Source organism: Hypanus sabinus, chromosome 18 (assembly GCF_030144855.1).
Source record: "Hypanus sabinus isolate sHypSab1 chromosome 18, sHypSab1.hap1, whole genome shotgun sequence".
In the NCBI taxonomy this organism is placed as follows: domain Eukaryota; kingdom Metazoa; phylum Chordata; class Chondrichthyes; order Myliobatiformes; family Dasyatidae; genus Hypanus; species Hypanus sabinus.
The window spans coordinates 71933462-71947542 of record NC_082723.1 but is presented as its reverse complement, the minus strand read 5'-3'; the positions used below and the strand labels follow the sequence as shown (position 1 = coordinate 71947542).

Genomic DNA, 14081 nt, shown 5'->3' with positions numbered 1-14081 from the left:
TAGGTTTTGGAACGAGCGCGTGGTGCGCTCTTTTGACTTCCAGCTCCATAGCCGGGGGAGGATCCAGCGCGTCCCGCAGTAACCTTCTGACAAACTCCGTCATAGACAGACCCTCCGCTCCTTCGGGAACGTTGTAGATTCTATTTTTCCGCCATGATCTTCCCTCCAGGCCAAGCAGTTTACCTTCTTGGTGATGTATTATTTTTATTGTCTTGTTCAGTATCCGCTCAACGTTTTGAACGCGATCTTCCACCTTCTCAATGCGAGTTCCTGCCAACACTATTTTTTGATTGACGCTGGCGAGCTCTGCCCTAATACCACGGAGCTGCTGATTTATATCTTTCTGGACCTCCATTATTTTTTTCAGGATTTCGAAGACATTCGCCGCTTCGACTGAACGAGGCCCGGCGGCCGTCTCGCTTGCACGCGGTTGGGTCGGAGAGCCGCTCGCTGCACTCCTCTCGGACGCAGGCTCCACAGTGTCGCTTTTTTAATTTCCATTTCTTCTCCCCATTCTTGTCCCTCTTTTTAGTTAAAATATTTTTCGAAAAATATTATATTTGACAGTTAATGGGGTTTAATACACGTTTTTCCGGAGGAGCTAGTGACTTAGGCTGCCATTCTCGACGATGACATCACTGGAAACCCTATCAGCCTCTAATTTAAGTTTCTCTAACACTATTTGTTCTAACTGTAACTGGATCACATCTTTTCTTACAGGAAACTTCTCTAACACTGCCTCATCAAACACTTTTATAGCTATATAATGCTCAGCTATTTTCCTCTGAACCTTAGGCTTTGTCGTAGCTGTCATTATCCCGGTAAGCTTCAGTTCTTTAGCAATTTCCAGCACCTCACCCTTTTTAGCCTTTGCTAATACCTCAGGAGTTGGCATTGCCAGAAATTCCCCAAAATCCATTGCTGCTGATTGTCACACACAAACCAATCAAACAAAAGTGGGAGGAGGAGGAAAGGGAGGGGTGATGCTTTTGCAGCTGTTTGTGCATGGGTGGGGGGAGGGGGATTTGGGATTTGAATGTCTTCTGTCATTTATTCTTTGTGGTTTTTCCCTGTTTTGTGGCTGTCTGTGAAGAGTAAGAATTTCAGCTTGTATACATTCTCTGCTATCAAACTGAACCATTGAAATCACTAGGATCAAAGGCAGCCAGCCAAGGAAACCCACAGAAACCATAAAACCTCAAGGTCAACCATTAAACCACAGTGACCAAGCTACAGGTGCTCTTGATACAATGTCAGATTCTTGTAAAAACTGAACAAACTTGTTCTTTTTATTCACATTTATTAAAACATTTTCCTCTTAAAATCAAGAAAGTAAAAATAATTTCTTTGATGGTTCAGTCCTCTCTCAATGATGTGGCTCGGTAAAGCAAGGATGAAATGGTGAGGCTTTATAAAGCATTGGTGAGGCCTCACTCACAGTATTGTGAGCAGCTCTGGGCCCCTTATCTTAGAAAGAATGTGCTGACATTGGAGAGGGTTCACAAAATTTGATTCTGGGATTGAACATTTGGTGGCTCTGGGCCTGTATTCACTGGAATTCAGAAGGATGAGGGTTGACCTCATTGACCCCTATCTAATGTTGAAAGGCCTCAATAAAGTGGATGTGGAGAGGATGTTTCCTATGGTGGGAGAGTCTCAGACCAGAGGACACAGCCTCAGAATAGAGGGGCGTCATTTTAGAATGGAGATAAGGAATTTCTTTAGCCAGAAAGTGGTAAATCTGTGGAATTCATTGCCACAGACGGGTGTAGAGGCTAAGTCATTTAGTATATTTAAGGTTGATAGATTTTAGGTTAGTCAGGGCATGAAGGGACATGCGGAGAAGGCAGGAGATTGAGGCTGAGAGGGAAAATTGATCAGCCGTGCTGAAATGGCGGAGCAAACTTGATGGGCCAAATAGCCTAATTCTGCTCCTATATTTTATGGTCTTATAAGAAACTACGATAGAAGCAACAAAAATTAATCTGAATTGATCTTATGGTTCAGCTTCGCAAGACGGTCTATTCCTCTAACCTGTAGAACTGTAGGGTTGTCTCCGGAACCAATGAGGTAACGTGGATTGCTCCACACAAGTTCAAGAAAGGTAGCTCTGTCTCCTTTTTCAACAGCCTTCCGCAGCTTGGATGTTAAGTCCTGAGAGCGTGGACTTTTGTAACTGTTGGCTCGCTCCCTGTTGGTGCCTTCCATTTCTGCAGAACTCAGCCAATCTGACAGAACATTAAAGCAAACACAAGTCAAATATTTTACTTTGATTGGAGAAGGCCACCTCCAAAATGTTCAAAGCATTCCAATAAGTCATGCGTCCCTCTATCCCACAGAATTCAGAAAATGTTTCTTTTCCACTAGTCTGTGGACATCATTAGGGACCCCCAGCACTCAGGTAATGCATGCCCTCTTCTCACTGCTGCCATCAGAAAGGAGATACAGGAGCCCCGGACTCACACTGCCTGGTTCAGCAATAGTCAACCATCAGGCTTCTGAACCAAAGGAATAACTAGATTCATCTTCACTTGCTCCACCATTCAAATGTTCCCACAATCTATGGATTAACTTCAAGGACTCTTCATCTCATGCTCCCGATACTTATTGCTTATTAATTGTTCTGTTTCTTAGTAATTACACAATTTGCTATCTTTTGCACGCCTGTTGCATGCAGCCTTTCCTTGATTCTATTGTGGTTATTGGACTGACTATGCACACAAGAAAACAAACCTCAGAGTTGTACATGATGACATATATGTACATTGATAATAAACTCACTTTGAACTTTGCTGAGGAGATGCAACTCAATATCACAGACGAACATTAAAGTCAAACTGTATAACTGAATTTGAAGGGATGTAAGGTAAGATATATGAGTATTAAGGGGATTGGCAAATTTAGAGAAGGTAGGAAACACAAATATACACATGAAATGTTAAAGCCAAATGTTGTAGCATGCTGCATATTTTTTATAATTTTATGGAATAGTACTCTGCTGAAATGTTTATTATTTTCAGGGTGGCAGGTAGTGTAGTCATAGCAGAACTCTTTACAGCACAGATGACCCAGGTTCGATTCATGCCACTGCCTGTAAGGAGTTTGAATGTTCTCTCTGTAAATTGTCCCGTAATTAGGCTAGGATTAAATCAGGGGATTACTGGGAGGCTTGGCTCGAAGGGCTGGATGGTCCTACTCTGTGTATTTCAATAAATAAATAAACATGGTAGAGTCTCAGGAAGAGAAAACCTTGCAATACAAGACAGAGCAAAGAATGTTCTTTCAGGGGAATGTTTGGAAACAGTATAGTGATGATTGCAAATAGCAGAGTAATGGCAAGGCGGCCATTATTCTCTGTGGAAAACCTACTTTATGGGGAAAGAAAATTGTTACAGGGAACATTCCCTAAGCAGCAGACACAAACAACAAATTGTGTGAAAAAGAAAAGGGAAAATAAGAACAATCACGAGGAAATCTGCAGATGCTGGAAATTCAAACAACAACACACACACAAAATGCTGGTAGAACACAACAGGCCAGGCAGCATCTATAGGGAGAAGCACTGTCGACGTTTCAGGCCGAGACCCTACGTCAGGACTAACCGAAAGGGAAGATAGTAAGAGATTTGAAAGTAGTGGGGGGAGGGGGAAATGCGAAATGATAGGAGAAGACCGGAGGGGGTGGGATGAAGCTAAGAGCTGGAAAGGTGATTGGCAAAAGTGATACAGAGCTGGAGAAGGGAAAGGATCATGGGATGGGAGGCCTCAGGAGAAAGAAAGGGGGAAGGAGCACCAGAGGGAGATGGAAAATAGTCAAACAACTAAATATGTCAGGGATGGGGTAAGAAGGGGAGGAGGGGCATTAATGTAAGTTAGAGAAGTCAATGTTCATGCCATCAGGTTGGAGGCTACCCAGCCGGTATATAAAGTGTTGTTCCTCCAACCTGAGTTTGGATTCATTTTGACAATAGAGGAGGCCATGGATAGATATATCAGAATGGGAATGGGATGTGGAATTAAAATGTGTGGCCACTGGGAGATCCTGCTTTTTCTGGCGAACTGAGCGTAGGTGTTCAGCGAAATGGTCTCCCAGTCTGCGTTGGGTCTCACCAATATATAAAAGGCCACACCGGGAGCACCAGACGCAGTATACCACACCAGCCGACTCTCAGGTGAAATGTCACCACACCTGGAAGGACTGTCTGGGGCCCTGAATGGTGGTGAGGGAAGTGTAAGGGCAAGTGTAGCACTTGTTCTGTTTACAAGGATAAGTGCCAGGAGGGAGATCGGTGGGAAGGGATGGGGGGGACGAGTGGACAAAGGAGTCACGTAGGGAGCGATCCCTGCGAAAAGCAGAAAGGTGGGGGAGGGAAAAATGTGTTTGGTAGTGGGATCCCATTGGAGGTGGCAGAAGTTAAGAATATCAGCAATTCTGCCTGGCATTCAGTTAATGAACTTTCCTCTCTGGGAACAGAAATATTTTCCTATAAATGGAAGCAAACACATTATCAGGTTGCATTACGAAGGTAATTGTGTATTCGTGGACTGCTTCATCGAGCACCTCCACACCATCTGCCACAAGCGGGACTTCCTGGTGGCCAAACATTTTAATTCCTATTCCCATTCCAACATGTCGATCCACGGCCTCCTCTTGAGCCAAAATGAGGCCACTTTCAGAGTGGAGGAGCAACATCCTATATTCCGTCTGGGTAGCCTCCAACCTGATGGTATGAATATTGATTTCTCCCGCCAGTGAACAAAATTCCCCTCCCATTCCTCATCTGACCTTTTACTTCTTCTCACTTGCCTATTATTTTCCGCTGGGTCCCCTCCTCCTTCCCTTTCTCCTATGGACCACTCTCCTCTCTTATCAGATTCTTTCTTCTCTGGCCTTTGACCTTTCCCACCCACCATGGCTTCACCTAATACCTTCCGGCCAGCCTCCTTCCCCTCTCCCCAGCTTTTTACTCTGGTGTCTTCACCCTTTCCTCTCAGTCCTGAAGAAGGGTCTCAACTTGAAACCTTAACTGTTCCCTCTTTTCCGTGTAGGTCACCTGACCTACTGAGTTCCTATAGCATCTTGTGTGTGTTACATCTGCTGACTTCCTCTTGTTAGTGTACTTCCATAATTTTACCCTGAGGTTGCAAAATTTCTCTGAAAATGCAGAGTAAATATGGATATGATACAATAGTTAATTTGTTTTTAATTACTTTACTCTATATCCTTACGTTTATAATCTTTAGGAGCCATAGATCTGTTCTCTATTTGCATTGCATTTTGTGGTGCACATTTATTATAATAACTAGTCAAATGAGTGGAGGGGGCTTTGTAAAAGCGAAGGGAATAAGTCATCTGTTTGTGCTTTGTTCTGTGCAGCATGCAGTTGGGAGCCGACTGATGTATCTTTTGTCGACTGCTCAATTAATTTAGCTTACACTTGGGTACACTGAAGTTTCATTGCTTCAAGATTGCATGTTTGCTAATTGCTAATAAAAAATCAAACACATAGCTTTGTCATTTGGAACAATCATTATTGGAGCTGAGGGTGTTATCATACAGGAATAACAAAATGTGTGGGGGTGACCAGCAGAAGCAATTTGATTTGGTTAGAATTGGCCAATACATAATCTTTGGGTTTAAAAAAAATCTTTTATCAGTTAGTTCTTTAGGCTACTTCAATCAAAGATCAGACTACAGGAGTGCAGTACGTAAGAGGATGCAAATGGCACAAAAAAGTTTTCACATAAAATGCTGAGGAACTCGGCAGGTCAGCAGCATCTATAGAAAAAGTAAACAGTCGAAGTTTCAGACCAAGATGGCCTCAGTCTGAAATGTCAATTGTTTATTCATTTCTATAGATGCTGCCTGAGTTCCTTCAGCATTTTGTGTGTGTTGTTCTAGATTTCCAGCATCTGCAGAGTTTCTCATGTTTGTGATTTACAAACAAGTTTTTCTTTGCTTCCCCACAGGCAGTACTGACATCTAAAATTCAAAAGCTAAACTGGGGAGGTGGGTAATAATCATTAACCAAACAGAAAACGGGCAATGAAATACAACTCTTTCTCTAATTTCCAAAGGCTTTCCCCTCTCCTGGCTTTCCAGCTGTTGTAGCTGGTCTTAATCTCAAAGTTAAGATCAATATTGCCATGAGATCTATTTTGATGGCAAGGTCACTGCAGATAGGCTGTACCCCACATTCATATTCTTACATCCCTCACACAAATCACAAAAAAAAATACGAGAAACTCAGCAGGTGTAGAAAATAAAAAATAAACAATATTATACTTCTGCAATCTATAAAAACAGGATATGCATCTATTAATAATATTCTAAATAAAATATCATGCCAATTTATGAAACAGAGAACTTGAATAGGCAATACTGCAGATCATAACAATGAAACAGCAAGCTGCTGGCCTCCTCTCTCACTGTGGCGGGAGTGAGACAGCCTGTCTAAGCTGTCGATGTGTTTGTTGGTCAGTAGTTTTTGATGGAATTGATCAACAGTCTCTGAGGGGGTTTTGCTATTGCTTGCATGGTGGGAGGTGGGGGGATAATGCCTTTGCTGGAGCAAGGGGGGGTGGGGAGGGTTTTGCACTTGCTTGTGTATGGGAGGAGAAGAGGGGGCTGTGGGGTTCTAATGTTTTTTTGTCATTCATTCTTCAGGTTTTTTCCCTCTCTGTTTCATGGATGTCTGTGAAGAGTAAGAATTTCAGATTATATACTGTATCCATTCCCTGATATTAAATGAACCATTAACTCATATTCAAAACATTTATTTAAACACCCAATTAATAAAAATCTGCTCAAAACTAATCAGAAACTTGTGATTTAAGGAAAGAGAAACAGATAGAACACCCTTTGTCAGGTGGATCTTGGTTCTGAGTACTAACAGTATTTGACTTTGCACAGATGCTGCTTAATCTAAGTGTTTCCAGCATCATCTACTTTTATTTCAGATTTCCAGCATCTGTAGTCCTTTTGATTTTCAAAAGTTTAAAGAATAATCCACCCAATCTATTATCTAAACTATATTCACTTCCTGATCTCAGAAATCTGTTTATGAATGTCAGTCCAGTGGAACGAATTGTCTTAAATAACACTTTTTTTGATAATCAGAATGATAAACACCAAACGCCATTATGTAAAAGCAGAGGCAAAATTCATGAAGTCACAGGCATAAAAACTCCAAATTCCAGAACTTCTTGTTAAAGATGATGAAAAAAATTTACCTCTGTTGTAGATCACACTGCCTTTCAGTGGCGCTACACAGGCAGAGGATTTGGTCGGTGAAGGATAGTAGTCACAGATACCTTTGGCAAACTTCTCAGCCTCTTCCTTGTTGGTAAAAGCTTTGAACCGTGATCCTTTCATCATTTTTACAGCTTGGAGAGCTTCTTTTTTATCCAAGTATACATGCACTTTATCTATTTGGGGAGAAGAATAGAAAGCAATAGAAGTGATGGCTAAGCAGCATGTTGAGCAGACAACAACCATAACAGCTCTGTCTCTCTGAATTCATTGTTATCGTTATCCAGGTGAGAATACTGGATCAGGAAAACATTTTCCATTTTAGGATTGCAAAATAGTACGTGCACAAAGCTAAAATCTAAAGTTTACATGTTAACACTACTATGCATGAAGGTGTGTCTGGGCATTTTTGGAGTTAGGACAAACAACTTCAGTCACTGATCTTCAGATCTGAACATGGACATCGATTATATTTAAACTGTAGCTCTGAACAATAGGTTCCTCAAAGTTGTGAACCGCAGTTAATTGGAAGACAAGACAATGCTGATGTAAAATTCACTGGTGTGCCTGTAACATGGATGTATAGAAACTCAGAAAACCTACAGCACGATACAGGCCCTTCGGCCCACAAAGTTGTGCCGAACACATCCCTACCTTAGAAATTACCAGGCTTACCAAGAGCCCTCTATTTTACTAAGCTCCATGCACCTACTGTGCTGTCTTTACGACAGTTATTTAGTTTATAATATTTTCCCTTAGTAATTCATTCAATAGTATTTTCTAGTTAGAATTAGAAGTGTTTAAAATATATTCATTGCATGTAAAATATATCGGCATGCGATGACGTCACATCCGGTTTCGCCGCGTCTTGTGGGAAAACACCGGTTTGAAATTAGCGCGAGGGTGGGGGCTTTCCACGAGGCTCACCTGAGCAGAAGTAGTTTTGCAGGCATGAGAAATCACAGTGAGAGGAACGCTGTAAGTTAATAGATAATCGATATATTGAACTAAGATGTTAATGCCGATCCTGTTAGAAGTAACGACGGTAGATAATGTTTATGCTTTCGTTAGTTAAAGAGTTGCGGATAGTTTGCATGGAAGTGTATTTAAAGTAGTCAATGGAGCAGGTAAACTCTCCCTGTATACTGCACCTTAGTGTAATGTAGTTATAGTCACCTTTGCAAGTATTTACACTTGAAATGTGATATTAAGGAAGGAACAAATACTGTATCAATCTTGTATTGTTTTATCAACAGTTTTCACCATATGTTAATGTGAAGAGTGAACAGTAAATGGTTAATCTTACTGCGATCTGGTTTCATTGACTGTGGTTTATCTCGACGTTAAATTCGACGTTATCGTTACACGCGAAGGAGAACGTTACAGTGAAAAAGCGGCATTATCAGGTGTTTCAAGTGCTGCAATGTCAGCTCAATCCAGCATCAAGTCGACGCCGCCCAGCGACAGGGGCAGTAAACCGACATCAAGTAAGCCCACCCGGGCATTATCAGGTGTTCCAAGTGCTGCAATGTCAGCTCGATCCGGGATCAAGTCGATGGCGCCCAGCGACAAGGGCAGTAGAACGACATCAAGTAAGTCCACACAGGCAAGAGCCAAGGCAGAAGCTGCCAAGGTGCGACTGCATTACGCCAAACAAGAAGCAGTTTTGAAAATGAAACAGGCCACCAGAGAAGTCGAAATCCAGAAAGAAAGGGCCGCCAGAGAAGCCGAAATCCAGAAAGAAAGGGCCGCCAGAGAAGCTGAAATCCAGAAAGAAAGGGCCGCCAGAGTTAGAAATTACCAGGCTTACCAAGAGCCCTCTATTTTACTAAGCTCCATGCACCTAGCTAAAAGCCTCTTAAAAGACCATATTGTATCCGCCTCCACCACTGTTGCCGGCAGCCCATTCCACACACTCACCACTCTCTGAGTAAAAAACTTACCCGATATCTCCTCTGTACTTACTCCCCAGCACCTTAAACCTGTGTCCTCTTGTGGCAACCATTTCAGCCCTGGGAGAAAGCCTCTGACTATCCACATGATCAATGCCTCTCATCATCTTGTACACCTCTATCAGGTCATCTCTTATCCTCCATCACTCCAAGGAGAAAAGGCCAAGTTCACTCAACCTATTCTCATAAGGCATGCTCCCCAATCCAGGCAATATCCTTGTAAATCTCCTCTGCACCCTTTCTAGTTTCCATGTCCTTCCTATAGGTAGGCAACCAGAAGTGAGCACAGTATATTTAGCTGTAACATTACCTCTCAGCTCTTAAACTCAATCCCACGATTGATGAAGGCCAATACACCATACGCCCTCTTAACCAGAGTCAACCTGTGCAGCTGCTTTGAGCGTCCTATGGACTCAGACCCCAAGATCCCTCTGATCCTCCACACTGCCAGAAGTCTTACCATTAATACTATATTCTGCCATTATATATGACCTACCGGAATGAACCACTTCACACTTATCTGAGCTGAACTCCATCTGCCACTTCTCAGCCCAGTTTTGCATCCTATCAATGTCCTGCTGTAACCTCCAACAGCCCTCCACATTATCCACAACACCTCCAACCTTTGTGTCATCAGCAAATTTACTGACACATCCCTCCATTTCCTCATCCAGGTGAGGGTGGAAGAGTAAAGAGTAAAATCACAAAGGGTAAGGGTCCCAGAACAGATCCCTAAGGCACTCCACTGGTGACCGACCTCCATGCAGAATATGACCGGTCTACAACCACTCTGCCTTCTGTGGGCAAGCCAGTTCTGGATCCACAAAGCAATGTCCCATTGGATCCCATGCCTCCTTACTTTCTCAGTAAGCCTTGCATGGGGTACCTTATCAAATGCCTTGCTGAAATCCATATACGCTACATCTACTGCTCTACCTTCATCAATGTGTTTAGTCACATCCTCAAAAAATTCAATCAGGCTCGTAAGACACGACCTGCCCTTGACAAAGCCATGCTGGCTACTCCTGATCATATTATACCTCCAAATGTTCATAAATCCTGCCTCTCAGAATCTTCTCCATCAACTTACCAACCACTGAGGTAAGACGCAGTGGTCTGTAATTTCCTGGGCTATCGCTACTCACTTTCTTGAATAATGGAACAACATCTGCAACCCTCCAATCCTCCGGAGCTTCTCCCATCTCCATTGATGATGCAAAGATCATTCCTAGAGGCTCAGCAATCTCCTCCTTTGCCTCCCACAGTAGCCTGGGGTACATTTTGTCTGGTCCCCGCGACTTATCCAACTTAATACTTTCCAAAAGCTCCAGCACATCCTCTTTCTTAATATCTACATACTCAAGCTTTTCAGTCTGCTGCAAGTCATCATTACAATCACTAAGATCCTTTTCTATAGTGAATACTGAAGTAAACTAGTCATTAAGTACCTCTGCCATTTCCTCCGGTTTCATACACACTTTCCCACTGTCACATTTGATAGGTTCTAGTCTTTCACATCTTATCCTCTTGCTCTTCACATATTTGTAGAATGCCTTTGGAGTTTTCCTTAATTCTGCTCACCAAGGCCTTCTCATGGCCCTTTCTGGCTCTCTTAATTTCCTTCTTAAGCTCCTTCCTATTAGCCTTATAATTTTCTAGATCTCCAACATTACCTAGCTCTCTGAACCTTTTGTAAGCTTTTCTTTTCTTCTTGACTAGATTTATTACAGCCTTTGTACACTACTGTACCCTGCCATAACTTCCCTGTCTCATTGGAACGTACCTATACAGAACTCCACAGAAATATCCCCTGAATATCTGCCACATTTCTTCCGTACTTTTCCTTGAGAACACGTGTTTCCAATTTAAGCCTCCAATTTCCTGCCTGATAGCCTCATAACTCCCCTTACTCCAATTAAACACTTTACTAACTTGTCTGTTCCTATCTCTCTCCAAAGCTATTGTAAAGGAGATAGAATTATGATCACTATCTCCAAAATACTCTCCCACTGAGAGAAGTCACCTGACCAGGTTCATTTCCCAATACCAAATCAAGTACAGCCTCTCCTCTTGTAGGCTTATCTAAATACTGTGTCAAGAAATCTTCCTGAAGACACCTAACAAACTCCACCCCATCTAAACCCCTTGCTCTAGGAAGATGCCAAACAATATTTAGGAAATTAATATCTCTCATCATGACAACTCTGTTATTATTACACCTTTCCAGGATCTGTTTCCCTATCTGCTCCTCGATATCCCTGTTGCTATTAGGCGGCCTATAAAAAACACCCAGTAAAGTAATTGATCCTTTCCTGTTCCTAACCTCCACCCACAGAGACTCCATAAACAATCCCTCCATGGCGTCCACCTTTTCTGCAGCCGTGACGCTATCTCTGATCAATAGTGCCATGCCCCCACCTCTTTTGCCTCCCTCCCTGTCCTTTCTGAAATATCTAAAACCCAGAACTTGAAGTAACCAATCCTGTCCCTGAGCCATCCAAGTGTCTGTAATAGCCATCACATCATATCTCTAAGTACTGATCCACGCTCTAAGCTCATCCACTTTGTTCACAACACTCCTTGCGTTAAAATAGACACATCTCAAGCCTTCAGTCTGAGCGCGTGCTTTCTCTATCACCTATCTATCCTCCCGCTTACACTGTCTACAAGCTTTCTCTATTTGTGAGCTAATCTCCTCTTCCCCAGCCTCTTCAGTTCTATTCCCACCCCCCCAACAATTCTAGTTTAAACTCTCCCCAGTAGCCTTAGCAAACCTCCCTGCCAGGATATTGGTCCCCCTGGGATTCAAGTGCAACCCGTCCTTTTTGTATAGGTCACACCTGCCCCAAAAGAGGTCCCAATGATCCAGAAATCGGAATCCCTGCCCCCCCTTTCAAATCCCTCAGTCATCCATTTATCCTCCACCTTATCCTATTCCTATTCTCACTGTTGCGTGGCACAGACAGTAATCCCGAGATTACTGCCTTTGTGGTCCTGCTTCTCAACTTCCTTCCTAACTTCCTGTAGTCTGTTTTCAGGACCTCTTCCCTTTTCCTATCTATGTTATTGGTACCAATATGTACCACGACCTCTGGCTGTTCTCCCTCCCACCGCAGGATATCTTGGACGCGATCTGAAACATCCCGGACCCTGGCACCTGAGAGGCAAACTACCATCTGAGTTTCTTTCCTGCGTCCACAGAATTGCCTGTTTGACCCCCTAACTATAGAGTCCCGTACCACTACTGCCTTCCTCTTCCCTTCCCTACCCTTCTGAGCCACAGGGCCAGACTCTGTGCTGGAGGCATGGCCACTGCCGCTTCCCCCAGGTAGGCTGTCCCCCACCCCCCCAACAGTACTCAAACTGGAGTACTTATTGTCAAGGGGTACAGCCACAGGAGTACTGTCTAGTACCTTCCCCCTCCTGACTGTGACCCACTTGTCCGTCTCCCGTGGCCCTGGTGTGACCACCTGCCTGTAACTCCTCTCTATCACTTCCTCGCTCTCCCTGACTAGGCAAAGGTCATCGAGCTGCATCTCCAGTTCCCTAACTCAGTCCCTCAGGAGCTGCAGCTCGACACATCTGGTATAGATATGGCCATCTGGGAGGCTGGGAGACTCCAAGACTCCTCACATCTGACACTGAGCACAGAAAACACACATACTTCCTACCTTGCCTTGTCCCATAACCGCCTAAGCCAGTTGAGCCAAAGCCCTATCACTCCGCTGTCCGCTGAATATGCCTGCTTTCTTTTTAAACCTTTCACGCTCCACTGGCTGACGTCACGCGCCTGCACAGTCTCGCCTCTCTTTAACCTTAGTAGTAAAATAACTCCCTTCGCTCCGGAAATCCTTAGCCATTCCACTCACAGCCTTCTTGCTCCGAATTAAAAATGCGAATGAGGTGTGAAAGTTATGCATATTTCAAAGGGGCATTGTAGATACATTGTGAATATAGAATAGTCCTTGATCTCCCTGCTGTGTTCCATTTTGTCGAATAAAGATTCTGCTTCATTTTCACCAGCATCACTCTGGTGACTCTTCATGCAGCAAGGTGGCATTATGAACTGCACCTTTCCCAGAAACTCCAAACTGAAAACAAGACATAAATGAGTATACAAATCGTGATAATCATCATAGTTTTCAGTCAACTATCTGATGGCTCTGGAGAACAATCAGCATAAATCTGACTTAATATGAGCAAACTTAACTAGTAATGGTTCAGATGGTGATGAGAAGGCATCAAGAGCAAACTATATCAACTAGTTGAGTGGTGTTACAGCAACAACCTTGTACTCAATGTCAGTAAGACCGAAGAGTTGATTATAGACTTCAGAAAGGGTAGGACAAGGGAAAACACACCTGTTTTCACAAAGGGATTTAAAGTGTAGAAAGTGAGCAATTTCAAGTTCCTGGTTGTCAATATCTCTAAGGATCAAACCTTCAAACCTGGGCCCAACATATCGACGCAGTTACAACGAAGGTATGACAGCAGATACATTTCATTAAGAATTTGAGATTTTGTATGCCACCAAATTTCTACATATTTCTACAGATCTGTCATGGAAAGAAGCACTGTAACTGGCTGCACCTCTGTCTGGTATGGGGGGTTGGGGAGAGCACTGCACAAGATCAAATATAAGCTGCAGAAAGTTGTAGTCAGTCGGCTCCCCAGCATTCAGGATATCTGCCTCTCTGCCACCCAATTCTGAATGGACATTCAACCCATAAACACTACTTCACTTTTTTTTGCACTACTTACTTTATATACACACACACACACACACATACCCCCTTACACATATACACATACATACATATACACACAGACACACATATATATTCATACACATACATATATACATACACACACATATTC

The 14081-nt window shown here is 43.1% G+C and overlaps 1 protein-coding gene across 3 annotated transcripts in view; it reads right to left on the bottom strand.

Annotated features, from left to right (window-relative positions):
* ankle2 (ankyrin repeat and LEM domain containing 2) overlaps nt 1-14081 on the bottom strand; it is a 98943-nt gene that overhangs the window by 46682 nt on the left and 38180 nt on the right. For all 3 annotated transcript variants that reach the window (XM_059994640.1, XM_059994641.1, XM_059994642.1), the window contains exons 3-4: nt 7233-7427; nt 2035-2228 (exon numbers count right to left, since the gene is read on the bottom strand). In XM_059994640.1, the coding sequence (XP_059850623.1) occupies nt 2035-2228; nt 7233-7427 (389 nt within the window). The remainder of the gene's footprint in view (nt 1-2034; nt 2229-7232; nt 7428-14081) is intronic.